This window comes from Octodon degus, unplaced genomic scaffold (assembly GCF_000260255.1).
Source record: "Octodon degus isolate 3935 unplaced genomic scaffold, OctDeg1.0 scaffold00201, whole genome shotgun sequence".
Classification (NCBI taxonomy): domain Eukaryota; kingdom Metazoa; phylum Chordata; class Mammalia; order Rodentia; family Octodontidae; genus Octodon; species Octodon degus.
Window position 1 is genome coordinate 2,474,433 of NW_004524777.1, and position 19,509 is coordinate 2,493,941.

The 19,509-nt window shown below is 37.0% G+C and overlaps 1 protein-coding gene and 1 pseudogene across 5 annotated transcripts in view; one reads left to right on the top strand and one right to left on the bottom strand.

Moving 5' to 3' along the window:
• Ophn1 (oligophrenin 1) overlaps positions 1-19,509 on the bottom strand; it is a 477,586-nt gene that overhangs the window by 222,224 nt on the left and 235,853 nt on the right. For all 5 annotated transcript variants that reach the window (XM_023704707.1, XM_023704709.1, XM_023704708.1 and 2 more), the window contains exons 7-9: positions 12,335-12,445; positions 6,961-7,065; positions 4,580-4,709 (exon numbers count right to left, since the gene is read on the bottom strand). In XM_023704707.1, coding sequence (XP_023560475.1) covers positions 4,580-4,709; positions 6,961-7,065; positions 12,335-12,445 — 346 coding nt within the window. The remainder of the gene's footprint in view (positions 1-4,579; positions 4,710-6,960; positions 7,066-12,334; positions 12,446-19,509) is intronic.
• On the top strand, positions 13,433-14,891 carry LOC105743986 (annotated as a pseudogene).

A 19,509-nucleotide genomic window follows, 5' to 3' on the forward strand; every position in this document is an offset into this window, starting at 1 on the left:
TTGTACAGCAATTAACCACTAAGAATAATATATGCAGTGTATTATTTGTTGAAAAAAAAAAAACAGAACCAATTCTTTAAAGAATAAAGCAATAAAGTGTCAGATCCAAACATCATGAAAAAAAAAAAAAAGAAGTTAGTAGAATGAAAGAATTTATAAAGATCAAAGATGAAATTGAAGCTAAAATAATACAAAGAATCAATGAATCAAAGACCTTGTTCTCCATAATATCTGAAAGGTACAATGGATACTGGGAAAAGGGAAATAATCTGCTCAAAGGGAAGGAAATACTGAGATGAGAAAGACATACAAGGTGAGGAGGGAATATATCTATGTATGTATACCAGATGACTTGGACAATTGTACTGCTGATATCTGCTGGTCTATAAAAACCCCTAAGTGTTTAAATATTTTTTTTCTCTTCTTATATTCTTTTATTTTTTCTTCTTTTTTTTGGGGGGGAGCAGTACTGGGGATTGAACTCAGGCCCTTGTGCTTGCCAGGGAAGCACTTATTCTACTGAGCCATCTCCCCAGCCCTCTCTTCTTAATTTCTTATAACTTTTTTTCCATGTATATATCCGGTAGTCTAAACTAATTTGAAAAGAACTCTATGCAATACAACAAATACTGTTGACTTTGTACTATTTTGTTTAGTAAAATTCGATGTCATTTCTATTAACATTATTTTGTATTCCCTTTTTTAAAAAAAGACCTGATTCTTCAAATCAATGAACAAAATATTCTAGTAAGATTCCAGCTGGTCAAGAAAGAAAGAGAGACAGACAGACAGACAGACAGACAGACACAGAGACAGGGCGGGGCAGGGTGGGGCAGAAGGGAGGGAGGGGGGAGGGAGGGCAGGCTAACCTGCCAAATTATTGCAATTAGAAATACAAAAGGTTAAATCACAAAGGAAGCCACTGAAATCCAGAAGATTACTAGTAACCACTTTGAAAACCTACAGATCAATGAGTTGGAGAATCCAGAAGAAATGGATATAATCCTCGATGCATAAAATTGAGACAGTAACAAAAAAAGCATTCACTAAAAAGCCCAGGATTCAATGGATTTACCACTGAATTCTACAAGAACTTCAAGGAAGATATAATGCCAATAGTCCTCTAACTGTATAATAAAAAGGAAAGGGAAGAAGTACTCCCAAAGTTATTCCTGAAAGTTACCAATGCCATGCATCAAAAAGCAAACAAAGGTCCAACCCCACAAGAGAGCTATGGGCCACTTTCTTTAATGAACACAGACACAACTTCTTAACAAGATACTGGCAGATAACATAACAAATCAGTAAAAAGAACATATATCATGGCCAAGCAGGATTTATCACAGGGAGGCAAGGATAGTTCAACATAATGCAAATCAATAAATATTTCACATAAACAGAACATGTGAAAAAAAATCAGATGATCATTTCAAAACATACAAAAAGCCTCCAAAAAAATCATCATCCATTCATGAAAAACTCCCTAAATGAAATAGGTATAGAAGAATTTCTCTCAACTTAATAAAAGGCATTCGTGACAAATCTACAAGCAACATCCTATCAAATGGGGAAGCCTGAAAGTTTTCCCTCTGAAATCAGAAGCAAGATACAGATGTCTACTATCACCACTCCTGTTAAATATAAGACTCAAAATATTAAGCAGAGCAGTGAGCAGCACCCTGGCTTTCCATTTTATCCCTTCGAGGGTACTCATCCTTTGGACTGTTCCACTTACACACAAGATGGGCCTTCCCATTATTCACACCCAGAACTATGCCAAACCAATCAGAAATCTAATTTAGTCTCACAGTTCCTTAATCCCAGCATCCCATAATTTAGTCCCAGAATCACAAACCTGAAGTCCAGGCACTTCTGAAAAACCCCACCTTTGGATGCATGAGGCTTTGGGGAAACAAATCTCCACGAGGAGTGCAGTGACTGTATACTGCCAATATGTACTCACAGAAATTAAAATTTAACAGAAGAAAGACATATCTCTATTTATATCGTTCATCTTAGTCTAAACCACCTATAGCTTTCCCATTGTCCCATACTCCTTAGTCTGCCTTCAGAGCCCTTTATAATGTGACCAGAACTTCCCTTCCTAGCTTTGTCTTTTAATACCCTGACCTGCTGAGTTAGTTTCATTTCCCAAACAAACAAATAGGAATACAACTTATAGCCCCGGAGTAGTACACACTTAAGAGTGAATAAACCACTACAAATAACTACATCAAGAAAACAGGTCCCATCTTTCACTCTTCTTGGCAAACCAAAACCCTACAAATAAACTATGTCCTACATACCTGTGTGCCTTTAATTTACATAGTGGCACACCTGAAATTCTCATAATCCTTTACCTATCAAACTCTTTCAATACGAATGTTCTAGTTCAAGCACTATTTCCTCCTTTAAATACATACCCAAATCAGAATGCTCTGCATATTTTACTGACAGACTTGTCTATCTCCTGCAGCTAACCACCAATTTCTTAAGGACAAAACCTTCAACTAATTCCTTTTTTTAGTACCTCCCATGCACTCCAGAGGGTCTTGCAGAAATGGCATTTAGAGTACTCAGTGTACACACATTCAGCTGAGCAGCAAAGTCATACACATTTGATAAATTCAGAAACTTCAGCACAGAACATCATATGGCATGAAGCAGTGGTGCTGAACTATCAGCAATTTTGCCTCCCAGGAGACACTTCAGGTTGTTCCATCTAGGAGTGCTATTAAAATAAAGACAGGCCAGATACTGCTAAACACACTATCATGCATAGTACTAGCCTATCAAATAAATAATTAATCCAGGCTGAAATTTCAATAGTGGTGAAACTGGAAATCTGCTATGAAAAGATACAGATAAAAATCTGACAAAAAAGGGAATACATCTTTGAAACACAGGAAAATTCAAATGTTCTAAGGGGAGAAAAGCATGGTAACATTACTGCTAAAGTGTGATTGTGTTGGCACTGGTAGCCTCTGTCTGGGTGTGTTTCTTCTGTCTCCTCTCAAGTAAAATAATGCGGATGGGACTGAAATCATAGGTTTGGGGTACTGGGTTGTGGAGGACCACCTGAGCAGCTCTCTTTGAAAGAAGGGCAATCATTTCCATTTTGGCTGAGCCTGACCCTATTTTCTTGTATTGATATGTACAGAGCTGGCTAGGACTTCTCTTTATCCTTTCAATTGGCCTTAAGCAATGGATATTGGTCTAGCCCAGGTGCTGGTGATAGTCTCTGAAGGTGGCAGGCATGTTTCCCTGATAACCCACACCTGCTGTTCTTTAATATGTGACAGGATGAACAGCCAGTGCTCCAGCTGGGATTGAGCCTTGAGATAGAGGCTATGACTTCCTGGGGCTTGAAAGATTACACATCAAAGCTGAAGCAACACACTCCAAAACATTAGATACTATTTCAATAGTATAATGCAAAATACTTTTTCTGCATATCCGTCTCTCTGCATATGACAGAGGTATATGCAGACCACTTAGCTCAACTCAGAGTACTCACCTACTTCCTACAATTCTCGGTCAGGTCATTCATCCTCAAGCCACTCATCCCCAACTGAATAAAACCCGGGTGCAGCCCTGGGTCAGCCACCTCTTTGTTCTGTAAAGCCATCTTTGTGGCTGGACTTAGGGCCCCTTGGCTCCCCATAAATATAAATATCCTTTAGTGTCTTTATTTTCACCATGGGTTGCACTGGGAGTGGTAGATTGGAATGAACTTGGTGGGATTCCAATAATGTATTTTGGGACTACAAATATAAACTTGGACTGATATAAGGATCAAAAGAGGCTCTCTTAGGATTACAAATATAAACTTGGACCGATACAAGGACCATAAAGGGCTCACTACACTGGGTCACAGCTCAAAAGTAAAATCAAATAGTGCCTGCAGGTTTGCATGTTATTTAAGAAGTAGAAAATTTTCATTCTTCCACAACATGCGGTGATTGGATGAGTTAACCTATTTTCCTTGTTTAACAATGAACAACAAATACTGTGTTACTCTCTGAAATCATTGTGGTCCTTCAGTGCTTTTAAGAGTAACCATGTGATCCTAAAGAAGACAATGGTATATAGTGGGCAGTGACAGAAGTATAAGGCCTGGCATTACACACACCTAAATTTAACCATAGCTTGTCACTTGTTAATTGGATGTCTTTCATATGATAGCCTCATTGAGACTCAGTGGTACCATATGTAAAATGGGTATATGGTAGAATCAACAGTTGAGACTGGGCTTTTAAGCTCAACTCTATGCTAGAAACACAATAGGTATGATAAACACTTTTCTACCTTCTTTTTACCCTAAACAGTTATCACAAGGATTAAAGAAAATTAGTAATTCTCATTTCAAATCTCAATGAACACCATAGGTCTTATCATTCTATCACTGGAAAGACAAACCCTTAAATTCTCCTTAATTTTCCTTCTCTTTTATATTTGTTATTCCTACCCTGCCTTCCATGTAGTTGTAGCTTTAAGGCTCTATGAACGATATGGATACCGAAAGTTTATAAAGGTGCCAGCCCACTGTAACCCAGTGTACCCCTGAGTGCCCACACACATTTCTCTTGGGTATAAAGGTAGCCTTCAATGGTTGGCTGTCCTGGAAGTTTGCACGTCTGGGGAGCTTCTTTCATCCTTTTCTTAAGTTCTTCCATCTCCTCCCGGGTACTGGAGAAATGATTTCTTGTCTGTCAAGACATAAGTATCATAATTATTATCATCACTTAATCACCATAAAGAAGTATTTATTTAAATGAGGTATAAAATTTTCTCTTCTTCCATTATGGGCTACAACTCAAATAAATAAAAGATAGATAGATAGATAGATAGATAGATAGATAGATAGATGCTGAATAATGTGATCAGAAAATAATTTTATAGAGTTTAATGACAATAACTAGTACTAAATAATTTTACAGAGTTTAGTGGTGTTAACCAGGGCAAACAAAAATATAAATAGCAATATAATCATAAAAGGCTGGGGATATAGCTCAGTGACACAGCACCCGCCTGGCAAGTGCAAGGTCCTGAGCTCAATTCCTGATACAAAAATACATATTTACTCACAAAACCACAAATGGGAGATAATTTTTAAATGAGAACCATGCAAGTTTCCAATAAATAAAGAAGCATAGAATTTTCAGTACCAGACTAACAGTGAGACACTATTTCCATGGCAGCTTCTATGTTCTCCAAATACAATTACTCCTTACCTCACCTTGAATTAAGTTCTGGCCACATGAAGATATGTGAAAGCATGTTGTCTGTAAACATGCTAACAGAACTTAGTCTCAAGACCATACATTATGCCAGATTTTTTAAAAAGGTGATCTGAGCTTGCTATGATCTTGCAAATGAGGCAGCCACACAAAAACCTATAAAAGTGGCCTGAGCAGATAGCTCAGCGGACTAAGTGCCTGCTTAGGAAAGCACAAGGACCCTGTACACCACATGCCACACTGGCCCACCCATGGGTATGCTGAACCCCAAAATCAGGTGTGGTGGCATATGCCTGTAATCCCAGTGCTGGGCAGGCTGAAAGCAGGAAGATCACTAGGAGTCAGAGCTGCATAGTGAGACCCTGTACCAAATACCTAAAAAGCAAATCTATGAAGGCTTGTTATCATACATATTTGTGAAGTTCTATACAGAAGAAGCCTCAAGTGATTAACTTGGTTGTTAAGGAGGATTCTATAAATCTGCAGAAGATAGAGGCTCTCATTTTTCAGTGAATAAGACTACCTAGAAAAAAGGCAAGTCTACATAAGGGGAAAAAAACTCAAATTACAATCCTGCTAAAGAATAAAAGGCTTATTTCCACTACAACTTTGTATCATTTTTCAACTAGAAATACATCTATAAATTTCAGACAATGGAATATCCAGTCCATTGTCACCTGACCTCAGTAACAGCTTTTCTCTGAGTCTAGAAGGCAGTGAATAGTTATAATCTCTGTGCGTCTTTAAAAGTTTGGGTCTTGATTCTATTGTGGTACTTATCAAAACGATTCCCATTTATGCATTTGTCCCCTCCAACAAATTGCATGTTCCTTTAAAATACAAAATCTTATGTGCCTCATTACAACATGCCTGGTGCCTTTCACAATGCCTAGCATAGAGCATATGCTCACTGTACCCAGAAACATTCATTAAATGTGGATTGCATAAGTGAATGATCAAAAGAATGTAGTCACACAACACTTGTCCCAATATACAGAAATGCTCTACCAATTACCTTTCTAGAAGAACCAGAATGAGAAAGAGTAGATAAGACCTTTAAAAATAATTTATTTAGCACTAATAAGCATTAAGAACAAGAAAGAGAAGACAAAATTATTATTTGTGGTGATGAAACCCATAGTGAGAATACCTTGACTGACCAGAAAAGTTAAGCCCTAAACAAGCCTATAGTTGTATTCTCATATAGGAGAGGCACAGCACATTAGCAGCACTTAATAAATATTGGTTAGATTGAGGTACTGGTCAGCCCAAAAGAGGGAAGTGTTGAAAGTTGAAGAGCAAATACAGTCTAGTTCGCTAACATATTTGTTACTTTTTTTCTTTTAATTTTTTTGATACACGGTCTTGTGATGCAACGGGGACTCATAGTGATCCTGTCTCAGCCTCCCCAGTGCTGGGATTACAGCCATGTGCCATGATGTCCAATTCCAGGCTCAGCATGGCAGGCACTTAGATCACAAAGCTATTGCTTAGCCTCATATTTGTGACTCACACTAGTATGTCTTGATAAACTGCAATAACCCCGAATTCCAAAGTTAATACCACAGGAGTTAAAGTTCAATTGGATATACAAGTGACAAAACCCACATGCTGGGCCCAGATGTAGCTGAGAAGCACAGTGGCTGCTTAGCAAGCGCAAGGTCCTGAGTTTGATTCCTGGTACTAAAACACAAACAAAAACAAACCACATGCAACTCACATTCTGCAAACTGAGCTGGAGCTGCTGTTTGTATGGGAGGAAATCCTGTGTGAGCTCCACAGTCAAGCTGTTGGAAATGAAGAGGCTATGAAGAAAGGCCAAGACCTAAAGAAAACAGGCAAAAATAATTTTATCACCAGCATCTTCTAATTATTCAAATAAAGGAACCACGAACTCAGAAAAACCTCTACAGTGCTTACTCAGCATAATGCTAAAAGAAGTCATGTACATATAGGACTATAAATAACTATTCTCATATTAGTTTAAACTTTAACATTGGACTCACTTTGAGACATAAACAACAAATGTATTCACTTCAGATCTTCAGATGACATAAATAGGCATTAATTTGGATGGGAAGGGAACAGACTACCTTCGCTCTACAGGATGAGTATCTGGAATTCAAAAATCTGAATTCCAAAATGCTGCAAAATCTGAAATTTTTCAAAGCAACAACACAATGTCACAAATGGAAAATTCCATGCCTGACCTCACACAGGTCTCTGGCAAATACAGGCACAGTAAAGCATTGTATAAATTACTTTGAAGCTACAAGGTATACAGAAAACCAAAATAAAATTTCTTACTTAGACTTGGGGCTTATTCTCAAGATATTTTATTATGTATGTGCAAATACTCTAAAAAACTTGAGTGACTTTACAAACATTTCTGTTCAAGCATTTCAGATAAAGTACAAAGAACCTATACATCTTCAGTTGTTCCATAGTAGCTGCTCAACAAATATTTGAGGAACAAATGAATAACAAAACAGAAGATCAAAGGAGTGTGAAAAAATTTTCAAATCAGAAATGTTTTGGGGTTTCCGAGTAAGAGATACAAATGATCAATAATGTACTTCTAAATGATCAACACCATTAACAACAAAGCACACATAAATAAAACCAAAACAAAATGATTTCAATATATCAAATTATAAATACTTTACTATAAAAGTTTCACATTGGAAAAGTATATAAGTGGTAGTAAAAGTCGCATCATTCTTTTCAGAAAGCAAATATGTGACCACATATGTGGCATGATTAAAATATATAAAGTGAATGTTTATTTTTTAAAATTATAACAATAAAAGACAGATTGCCTGCCGTACCGGTCCCACCCCCAGGGCACATTGCATTGGCAACTGAGATTGGGCATGGTGTCACATGCCTGTACTCCCAGCTCTTGGAAGGCTGTAGACAGGTAGATCACTATGAGTCCAATCTAGTAGTGAGACCCTCAACACTCTGTAGATCCTTCCATAAAATAAAAAAAAAGCCATATCGCCAGCAATTCCCCTCAAAATACTCTACCTTGCTTTGGACACACTTATCCTACTGTTCTTGCAACTTTCTACAGTAGGGCTGGAAGTTCTCCTTCTTGAGTGACTTTATAAAATACAGTGAATGTCACAGCCAAGTGCCATCCAATGGAAAGGTAGGTTTGTGACACAACTATGGGGTGACCTCATTCATATCATTCACCAGATCAGGCAACTTGTAACTTCTGACTCTTCCCCACTATCAAAATGACCATAAAAGCTAAACACTTTGAATAGATTGAGCACATCAAGGCAGCCTTGATATACAGCACAGCACAAAGGAAAGACACAAAAGATGACTTGCAGAACTGTTTCAAAAAGTGGTAAGACTTATAAGATGAATGTGTGCAAAGAGAGGGCAGCTACGCTGAGGTGAACTAGTGGCGATGTGTTTTTATTCTATGTGTACTTCTTTTTAGAATTTTAACATTCAGCATATTTTTATCACACTTTGTACAAACACACACAAAGTGTATTACAAAGTGTATACATAAATACATACAAAAGTATATAATGTTCACAAGAATGTATAAGCTATTACACAAGTGAGGATATGTGTACTGAACTTAAAGTCATACACAACGCTTCCTGCTTCTCTTCTACCTTTCTCCATCTCAGGAAATTACATCTTTCTAGTTTGTGTGTAGATGTTCCCCCAAAGCCTCATGCAGTCATGGGTTCATGCTTCTAGAGTTTGTGATTGATTAGTACTCCAAAGCTGGGATTATGGATGTGAGTGCTACACCTGTCCTGGGGCAGAGAGCCTAAATAAAATAAGGGAGGGAGAGAGGCTTACTCTGCCTCTGCTCTTCCCTTTTTGCTCTGGCTATTTCTCGCTGTTTTTTTTGCCACCATGAGCTGCTGCCCTCTGCCATGTGCCACTCTGCCTTGGCGTCAACTGATTACGACGTGAAACCTCCACTAACTGTGAGCTAAATAAACCTTTCCTTGCTTCATGTTGGCATGGCTATTTTGTCTCAGTAATGTCAGAAAAGTACTAGAGACAGTGTCTCATCCATCATTAAAGCCAAAAACTAGAAAATCATCCCTGACTTCTCTTTCACTCATATTTTGGTTCATTCATCAGTAATTTCTGTAGTTCCTGTTTCTAAAATATGTCTCTAATCGAGCATTACTTCACCATTTCCTCTACCACTACCCTAATGCAAGCCATTATCTCCTCGTACTTAGACCACTGCAAGAGCCCACACCAGGCTTCTTCACTTACACTCTTGATTGCTTTGAAGTTCTTCTCCACATAATCGATCTGCCCATATCAAGTATTTAAGAGGCTTTTCACTACACTTAGACTATAACTAAAACACCTTACCACATCCATATGCAATGTATTATTATAACTGTCCTATTAACCTGTTTTGAAACTGTTTCATTGCTATTTTATCTTTTTTTTCCTCAATAACCTGAATAAAAAATTTAAAAAATAAAATAAAACAAAGAACTACTTAAAAAAAAAATCTTTACCACATCCACCAGTCCTGTGCCTTCCTAGCACGAACTTTCCTCTGGGTATTCTATCCCTTCACCAGTATCAAAACACATGAATTACCTTTGTATTCCTTTGCACAATCATTCCAAACTTATGCTTTTGTACTTGTGTTTTTATGTGTCTGAACATGCTTCCCTATTTCTAGAGTCACATCTCATCTTCCTTTATATCTTTCTTTAAATTTGATTTTATTTTGTTTTTGAGACAGGGTCTTGGTATGTAGTTTAGGCTGTCCTTGAACTCTCTAAGTAAGCCAAAACTGGCCTCAAACTTGCATACACCACATGCCCAGCAACATAGGGTTTTTTAAGAGGCTTTGGGAGATGGAGGGTTTTTATTTAATTTTTTATTTTGGTAACAGGAATCAAACTCAGGGCCTGGTGCTTGCCATGGCAGGCTCTGAACCACTGAGCTATAACCACATCCCCCTTCAGATCTCATCTTAAATGGCATTTCTAAGGTATTCCTTGACAAATTCATTTAGAGTTTATCATTCTTTATAGCTGAGTAATATTCCATTGCATAAAAATATCACATCTTTTTCATCCATTCATCAGGTGATGGGCACTTTGGCTGTTTCCAAGATTTGGCTATCACAAATTGTGCTCCTATAAACATAGGTGCGCATATACCACTGTGATATGATGTTTTGAGTTCCTCAGGGAAAATTCCCAGTAGGGGGATAGCTGGTTTGAATGAAATTTCCAGTCCTAGGTTTTTAAGGAATCTCCACAGTGATTTCCATAATGGTTGCATCAGTCTACATTCCTACCAACAGTAAAGAAGGGTTCCTTTTTCCTCACAGCCTCTCCAATATTTGTTGATCGTTGATTTCTTTATGATAGCCATTCTTTCTGTGGTGAGAGAGTATTTGTGTTGTTTTAAGCTGCATTTCATGGATGGTTAGTGATGTGGAGCATTTTTTTAATATATTTATTCACTTCTATAATTTCATCCTCTGAGAAGTGTGTGTTCATCTCGGATGCCCATTTCTGGACTGGGTCTTTAAATTTTGGAGCCCTAATGTTTTTTAGTTCTTTATAAATTCTCGAAAGAAGACCTTTGCCTGCTTATTAGTTAAGATTTTTTCCCAATTTGTGGGTTGTCTTTTCACTTTGGTGGTAATTTCTTTTGACATGCAAAAACTTCTCAATAAGAGGAGGTCCCAGTTGTTAATTCTTTCAAGTATTACCCATGCCATTTGATTTTTGTTCATGAACTCTTTGTCTACCCCTATGTCTTCAAGAGTTCCTCCCACTTTCTCTTCCAGGAGATTTAGTGTTTCTGTTTTAATGTTTATATCTTTAATCCACTTTGACTTTAGTTTAGTGCATGGTGATAGACCTGGGTCAAGTTTGAGTTTTTGGCATATCGAGAGCCAGTTTTTCCAGCATCATTTGTTTTGCTCTTTTCATCACACAATTTGAAATTATATTTATTTGCTATTCCTTCTTTTCTTTCTGTCTACCCCATGAAAGTACAGTCTTCATAAATAAAGCCTTTCTTGTTCATGATAATATAAACAGTGTTTAGCACAGTGCCTGAGTAATGAAGAAATACTTGTCAGTACACATATATATACATATTTATACAAATATGAGCACTGACACACATGTACACAGATAGTCATGTTCTACATGTAATCGTGCACACCTGTGTTATATATCCACAAGTATAAGTACACATGCATGGCTGGAGAGATAGCTCAGTAGAATAAGCGCTTGCCTGGTAAGCACAAAGGCCTGAGTTTAATCCCCAGTTCTGCCAAAAAAAAAGAAAATGAGATAATTTTCCCCTCCTGACCCTCTCTCGGGACAGGAGCTTTCTTTCTCTCAATAAATATATTCTGCTCATAAAAAAATAAGTACACACGCACATAAATAAAGGAGGAAATATGATATGAATGATATACAAAGAAAATTTGGAAGTGAAAGTGCTAGAATGTTAGCAGTAATTATTTTTCTAAGGGATATATTGTTTCTGTATTGTTTAATCTACACATTTTTCTAACATTTCCACAATTTGTGCAGTTTTTATAATAAAAGTTATAGAGATTCAGCATATCTGTCAAACAAAGCATATTATCTTTTATAATAAAATAAGAAGATTAAATGGAAAATAATTAAATGCAATAGGAATTAAAACAATACAGTATAAATTCTTTGACTGCCAGGGACATGGGCTCTCAGCACAGTACATAGAATACGATAGGTACTTTCTAAAGCTTACTGGAAGCATGAAAGTAAGGAAGGGAGAGGAGCCAGGTAATAGGATGAGTGGAAGAGATATTGAGGGAGGGCCACAAGGAAAGACAAGAGAATAGAAAAGGTAAAGAGAAAAATCAAAGAAAGAGGAAAGAGCCAGAGTGGATAGATTAGTGAAAGAAAAAGAAAAACATAGGTCAGTGTGACATGTGTCCTTGACATTCATGACAGAGCATTGACTATCCATTGTCTTCACTGAGATTCCAATATTATAATCAAAGCTCTTCACATTCACCTAGCATTTGGGAAATACTTGTATAGTGCACAACAGCAGGGAGAACTTACTGGCTCCACAATATTGAATTTCTTGGACTCTTGAACTTCCTGGATTTGATAAACATAATCAAGGGAAGATTCAAAGAAATTGTGTCTCTCTTTGTCCACCTGGAGGTCTGCCTGCAGAAGAACAATAACAAGTTTCACAGATGTGCATAGTCATTTCTGAAAGTCAGTGATTACAAGTTCAACAAGATTCTAGAATTAAAAAAGCATTTAGCCACTACTAGTACACTACCCCTTATGGAGATTACAAGTGACTGACCCAAGGCTTCCAGTTTCTAGTCCAACATGTAAGAAGATTGGAAGTTCTCATACTCATCTTACAATAAATAACAAAAACATCAACAAGTGATCATTCTTCTTAGATCCAACATAGAACTAAAGTCAGAGAGAAAAAGGCTTCAGGAGTGGATGGAAGTCAATACAGAAAACCAGAGCTTACCACAGCACAAACCCAGTAGCTAAAGCCTGTTGCTGCAGTCAACACAGAAGGGCATTACAAGCGGAAGAACTGCCATCTTAGAATATTTAAAAAGAAATCACTAAGGAAATCCAAATACAAAACAAGGATGCCAGAGAAAATCTTAACCTCTGCCTAAAGGAACAGCAAATTAAGTACAACCTAAGTCCTGACCAGGCAAACACAAAATCTCACACAGAAGACCTATTTACCTCAGTTTCTTTACCCAAAATATATCTGCTTTTTCAACAACAAAAAGTTAGCAAAGGGGCTGGTGAGATGGCTCAGTGGTCTAAAGCACCTACTTAGAACAAGCTTAGCAAAGCACAGGGACCACGGTTCAATCCCCCAGCACCACATGCCAGCCAGCCCCGCCCCCTGGTGGGCTGACCTGGCCACACACACACACACACACACACACACAAATAAATAATAAAAAAATTAAAAAAAAAGTTAGCAAAGACACATTGTAAAAAAAATGAACAAACATCAGAAACAAATTCAGACAATGCAAAAATTGTGAAATTATAAAAACACGAATTTAGGCAGACATGCTTGCATGAGACATTTCTGTCACCTTCCGAGCCGTGCGGCAGAGCTTGTTTCATGCCCGCTCAGCCACGCAGGTTGAATTAACCAAAGCAATGGTTATGGAGAAGCCCAGTCCCCTGCTGTTCAGGCAGGAATTTGTGAGACAGTATTACACCCTGATGAACCAGGCCCCGGACATGTTGCATCAATTTTATGGAAAGACCTCTTCCTATGTTCACAGGAGATGGGATTCAAATGGAAAACCTGCAGATGTAGTCTAGGGACAGAAAGAAATTCATAGGAAAGTGATGTCATGAAACTTCACCAACTGCCACACCAAGACCCGCCACATCGATGCACATGCTACCCCAAATGATGGTGTGGTGGTCCAGGTCATCGGGCTGCTCTCTAAGAACAACCAGGCTTTATGGAGGTTCATGCAGACATTTGTCCTTGCTCCTGAGGGTTCGGTTGCAAATAAATTCTATGTTCACAATGATATCTTCAGATACCAAGATGAGGTCTTTGGTGGCTTTGTCACTGAGCCTCAGCAGGAATCTGAGGAAGTAGTAGAAAAGCCTGAAGAAAAGACAACAGACACCTGAGTCTAAACCTGATGATTCTGGTACTTTCTATGATCAAACTGTCAGCAATGACCTGGAAGAATATTTAGAGGAATCCGCTGCTGAACCTGAGCCTAATTCTGAACCAGAACCAGAGTAAGAGCCTGAATCTGAAATCCAAGAAGAAAAGTCTGAACCTGTTTTAGAAGAAGCTACTCCTGAGGATGCTCAGAAGAGTTCTTCTCTAGCACCTACAGACATAGCTCAGACAGTACAGGAAGATTTGAGGACATTTTCTTGGGCATCTGTGACCAGTAAGAACCTTCCTCCAAGTGGAGTTGTTCCTGTTACTGGGCTATCTCCTCACAATGTGAAAGTACCAGCATCACAGCCCCAGGCAGAATCTAAACCTGAATCTCAGATTCCACCGCAGAGGCCCCAGAGAGACCAAAGAGTGAGAGAACAACAAATAAATATTCCTCCCCAGAGGGGACCCAGACCAATTCATGAAGCTGGGGAGCAAGACGATGTTGAACCTCGGAGAACTGTGAGACATTCTGACAGCCACCAGCTTTTCATTGGGAACCTGCCTCATGAAATGGACAAATCAAAACTCAAAGATTTCTTTCAAAACTATGGGAATGTGGTGGAGCTGCACATAAACAGCAGGAAGCTACCCAATTTTGGCTTTGTCGTGTTCAATGATTCTGAGCCTATGCAGAAGGTCCTTAGTAACAGGCCCATCATGTTCAGATGTGAAGTCCGTCTGAATGTGGAAGAGAAGACTGTGCTGTCAGGGAAGGGAACCATCAAGACAACAGCCTGCAGGGACCTGGAGGCCTGCCAAGGTGGGCTGGGCAGTGGCATGAGAGGCCCTCACCATGGAGGGATGGTGCAGAAGCCTGGCTTTGGAGTAGGAAGGGGGGTTGCTCTGCAGCAGGCAATTACTCTTCACCCATCTCCACTAAGAGAACCCAGCTACTGTGGACCGGTTAATTTCTTCAGTTAGCCTTTGGTGGCTGGGATTGTGATCCCAGTCTGTTATAAACTGCTTCAGTTTGTACAATTTTCCTTCTTTTGTGTTAATGGTGTTTGCCCCCTTCCTTTTTCCTCTTTCTCTTGGCCATTCAGTTCTTTATTTCCAATTTTGTGGAATGATTTTTTTAGGAGTAACAGATTTTTAAAGAAGAAAAAAGACTGACTTTCCCTGCTCACTTTGCATATACAGATGGGATTTTTTTTAAACAGCCATTTCCCCAAAGGAATGTGTCACTTATTACTGACATTTGGTATGTTTCATTCACTGGAATATTTCTTACTTATTTTTTACATGTTTCAAAAGCCTGTGAGAAGTACAGGATTTGATAAACATTTTGGAGACAGGAAAATATCCAAACTGTTTCTTTGCAAGTCATGACTCTTCTGATGTTGAAAAATGGTCATATGGAAAATCTGAAAAGCTATTCTCACTGATATGGTTAGAAACTGAATAAACATTGTTAATAGAACTTTTCATTTGATATTGATCACAAAGCAGTTCTAAAACCTACAGTTTTTATTACTGAAATTTAAATTGTAAGATAGGTTTGAATGTCTAGAATGCAAGTGATAGGCTTTTCTTCAATTATTAAGATTTTTTTGAAGTAGAATTTTTCATTTGTATTTGTTTAAAAAATGAAAAAAAAATACTAAACCCTCATCTGAGTAACAACTAGAGCAAAACTGCTGTGCCTTCTATTTACCTGAGATTCCACTCTTGGCAATTGTTTAAAAGAAAAATAAATCTAGATTTGTTTTATTAGGTTCAGAGATTCAAGGAACTGTAGACTCCCTCTTTCTTCACCTTGTCTGACATTTTTTTTAATTTTATTGAAAAACAAATAGCAATGAGACAGTTTCAAAACAGGTTAGTAGGACAGTTACAATAATTAATACAATGCATATTATTATCTTCGTAGTGGTTATTCACAGTACAGGATGCAGACATGATATCCTGTCCAAACACTATTTGTTATGCCTTATTCTAAATTGAGTCTCAAACTGAAATGCCTCTCAGAACAGATGTTTCTGTAGAGGTTCTCTGACCTAAATAGCTGAGCGACTGTATTAAGTTTTATTTTGGTATCTAATCAGATTCCCAATCATAGTGCATAAGAAAGAATGTGACTTTAACGTTGGACTTAACTGATGTGCTCAAGTGTCCGCAGTTTCTTTTTCTGTAAATCATAGTCATACGATGAATTTCTTATTTTGTTACGGCTCTCTTTTATTGATGGGCATGCAGTGGGTGTCTCTTGGAACTGGCCAATTTTTATTAAAATATTTCTGGAAGAAAATTTAATCTGGCAATATAGACTAGTAATACTCAAAAAACAAGAATTTAAAATAATTATGATAAAAATATAGTTACCATGAGCAGAAAAATGATAACTTAAAAGAAAAGATTCAAAGAAAATGTTAGAAACATTAAACATTGTAGCACAAAGTAAACCTTTAATGGGTTTATCAGTACACTGGACAAGGTTGAAGGAAGAATCAGTGAGCTCAGGGGTGTGGCTCACTGAGAGGGGCCTTGTCTACTATGTGTGAGACCCTGGCTTCCACACCTGGCACTAACAAAAACTCAGCACACTTTAAGATGTGTCAATGTAAAATGGAACCACTAAAATTTACAAAGAAAACAACTTAAGATGGAATAAAAATTCAAGAACTATAGGGCATTACCTTGGTCTTAACCATCCAGTAGAAAAGTATGAACACGAAATATAGGAAGTAAAGCCATGCTGCTATGTTGAGCTGTGGGGGACTCAGGTCAATAATTTCTGACATTGCCAGTTGAACAGAAGACCCAATGCTATTATGGGCTACTGGACTCTTTTAAAATATTTTGCTGAGTTTACACACCTGTAATATTCAATAACGGAACTTAGAAAAAATGGGGTAGACAGATGAATGTCCATTTTGTATCTGTGTATTCAAAGTGGTTAGGATAGATACATAGTTGCATTCTCTTAATGAATAGAATGATTTGTTCTAATGGTGTTTGTAAATAGGATCTCAAGTCCGCATCTTGTACAGCAATTAACCACTAAGAAGAATATATGTAGTGTGTTATTTGTTGAATCTGTACTTCCGATTTGATTTGAAATTGTCTCATTGCTATCTGTTTATCAATAAAATTTTGAAAAAAAAAACTATAGGGCAATTGCCAACAGTATCACCCATGGATATTCACATAAAACAAGGAAAATAAAAGAAAATATTGGAAGTAAAATTGACAGAGAATTATCGAAAGTGAAAGACAAATCCTAAATATAGATGCAGAAAGCTCAGAGACAGGGAAAACACTGAAATATCTATATGCAGGCCTATCATATTCAAATGAACAAAATCTAAGAAAATCTTGAAAGAAGATGAAGGAAAAGGAGAAAAACAACTTTTGTATTAGAGGTACAATGATAAGAACTACATAAGACTTTTTCTCAGGACCCACTAACTTAAAATTCTGTATACAACACAGTTTTACTTCAAAAGTGATACATAAAAGAATTGCTTGTGCAGAAATTGAAGGAATGTGTTAGTAGTAGACTTTTCAAGAAATGTTAGAAGCTGTTCTCTAGACAAAGGGAAATTATATAAGTTGGGAATACAAATTGACATAAAGAAAAGCACTAGAGAGATAATGAATGAATATAAAATAAAATCTCACATTCTCACTTTTCCCTTAATCTCAATCTTATACTCTCCTATTTTTAATTTATCTTACAGAGTGGAGATTTTCTGAAGTAATAACTGCAAAAACATATTTGATGATTATGGCTAATAACAGTGCAATGTAGCACAAAAATACTGGGAACATAAGGAAGAAATTGAAAATGCTATTATAAAGTTCTTCTAAAACATAAATAGCAACATAGCATTATTGAAAACTATACAAACAGTAACAAAATGCATTATGAAAGTTCCAGGACAGCCACAGAAAAAACTGTAAAACAAAAGCAAAAACAAAACCACAAGTATGCTTGACATGCTGGGGTCACATAAAATTTTCAATTCACAAAACTGGTAGAAAAACAGGGAAAACAAAAAAAGAATAGGGGCAACAAATGGAAAATAGTAGTAAGAAACTAGACATAATACCAACAAGATCAATGTAATTTTAAATATCAATTGTCTAAATATATTAGAACACAGAAATAGTCAAAATGCAGAAAAATAAGAGCCAACTATGTTATTTAAAAGACAACACTTTAAATCTAAAAACAAATGGAGACTAAAAGTGAAGGGATATCAGGCAAACATTAATCAAAAGAAGACTGAAATAGCATTAGTTTCAGGAAAACTATACTAGAGGATAATGAAAGCTATAACACAAAGGGGAGCTACAGCACAGTGATACGGATTAGTTCAGTTTGCTAAGAAGACAGCAAAATCCATAACGTGAGCAACAACGTATGTAAGATAGAAACTGATAGAAATGCAAGGATAAACAGACATTCACTACACATTCACTACGACAGCTGAAGAGTTCCATCTTACTTTGTAACTAATTAGCACCACATAAAATGAATAAGGATAAGGACCATCAGTCCACTGGATACCAAAGAAATGTATAGACTACTTCATATTCCTGAAGGTCATAAGGCATAATCATCAAAATAAATCATAGTTGGGGTATAAAATATGACCAAACATATTTAAAAGGACTGAAATAATAAATATTATGTACTCAAATCATAGCAATATTATACTAGAAATCAATTAAAAAATCTAGAAATCCCCTCAAATAGTTAAAAAGTAAGTTACATCATACAGTGTGGATCACCAAGTAAGTTTTAGAAGAAATTCTAAAATATATTGAGCTCAATGAAAACAGAAGATAAGTATTTGTGCAATGTAGCTAAAGCAGAGTATATACATTCTTGAATGAATAAATTAAAAGATAAGAAAGACTAATTAACAATATTCTAAGAAGTTTAAAAAAGGCACACTAGACTAGGCATGGTGGGACATGCCTGTAATGCCAGCACTGGGGAAGCTGAGGCAGGAGGATCCTTGTGAGTTCAAAACCAGCCTGGGCTACAAAATGAGCTCAAGGCCAGCCTGAACTGCATAGCGAGACTCTGTCTCAAAAAAAACCAAATAAATAAAAATAAAAAATGAACAGAAATGGTAGACTAAAACCTGGTAGCAAAGTATACCTTCTCTGGTACCTGGACTCAAGGCACCTAGGGAAAAACAAGAACTCAGTGAAGATTAAAAAAGAAGTAGATCTCTAGAAACCAGCAAAGAACTGACAGAAAATTCAGAAACTACAGAGAAGCTGGGAAAATATAGCACAATGAATTAAAGGCCTATTAACCTTCACAGTCACTTTATGGCAATCATGTAGAGATTTCTGTTCAAGTTGTGTTCTGAACCACTTTGCATGCATAAGAAACAAAAGCATGATGGGATAAATTTTTTAAATATTCAATATTTTAGCTTTTCATAAAGTTTGAGATTTCAAAGTATCAATAAAGGATACTGAAAATACAGTCTTCTACTTGTTACTATATATGATTTGTTATCTTAATTTCCTGTATTTAAAGTAGTATGAATTAGGAGTATCTTTATAAGTATACAGT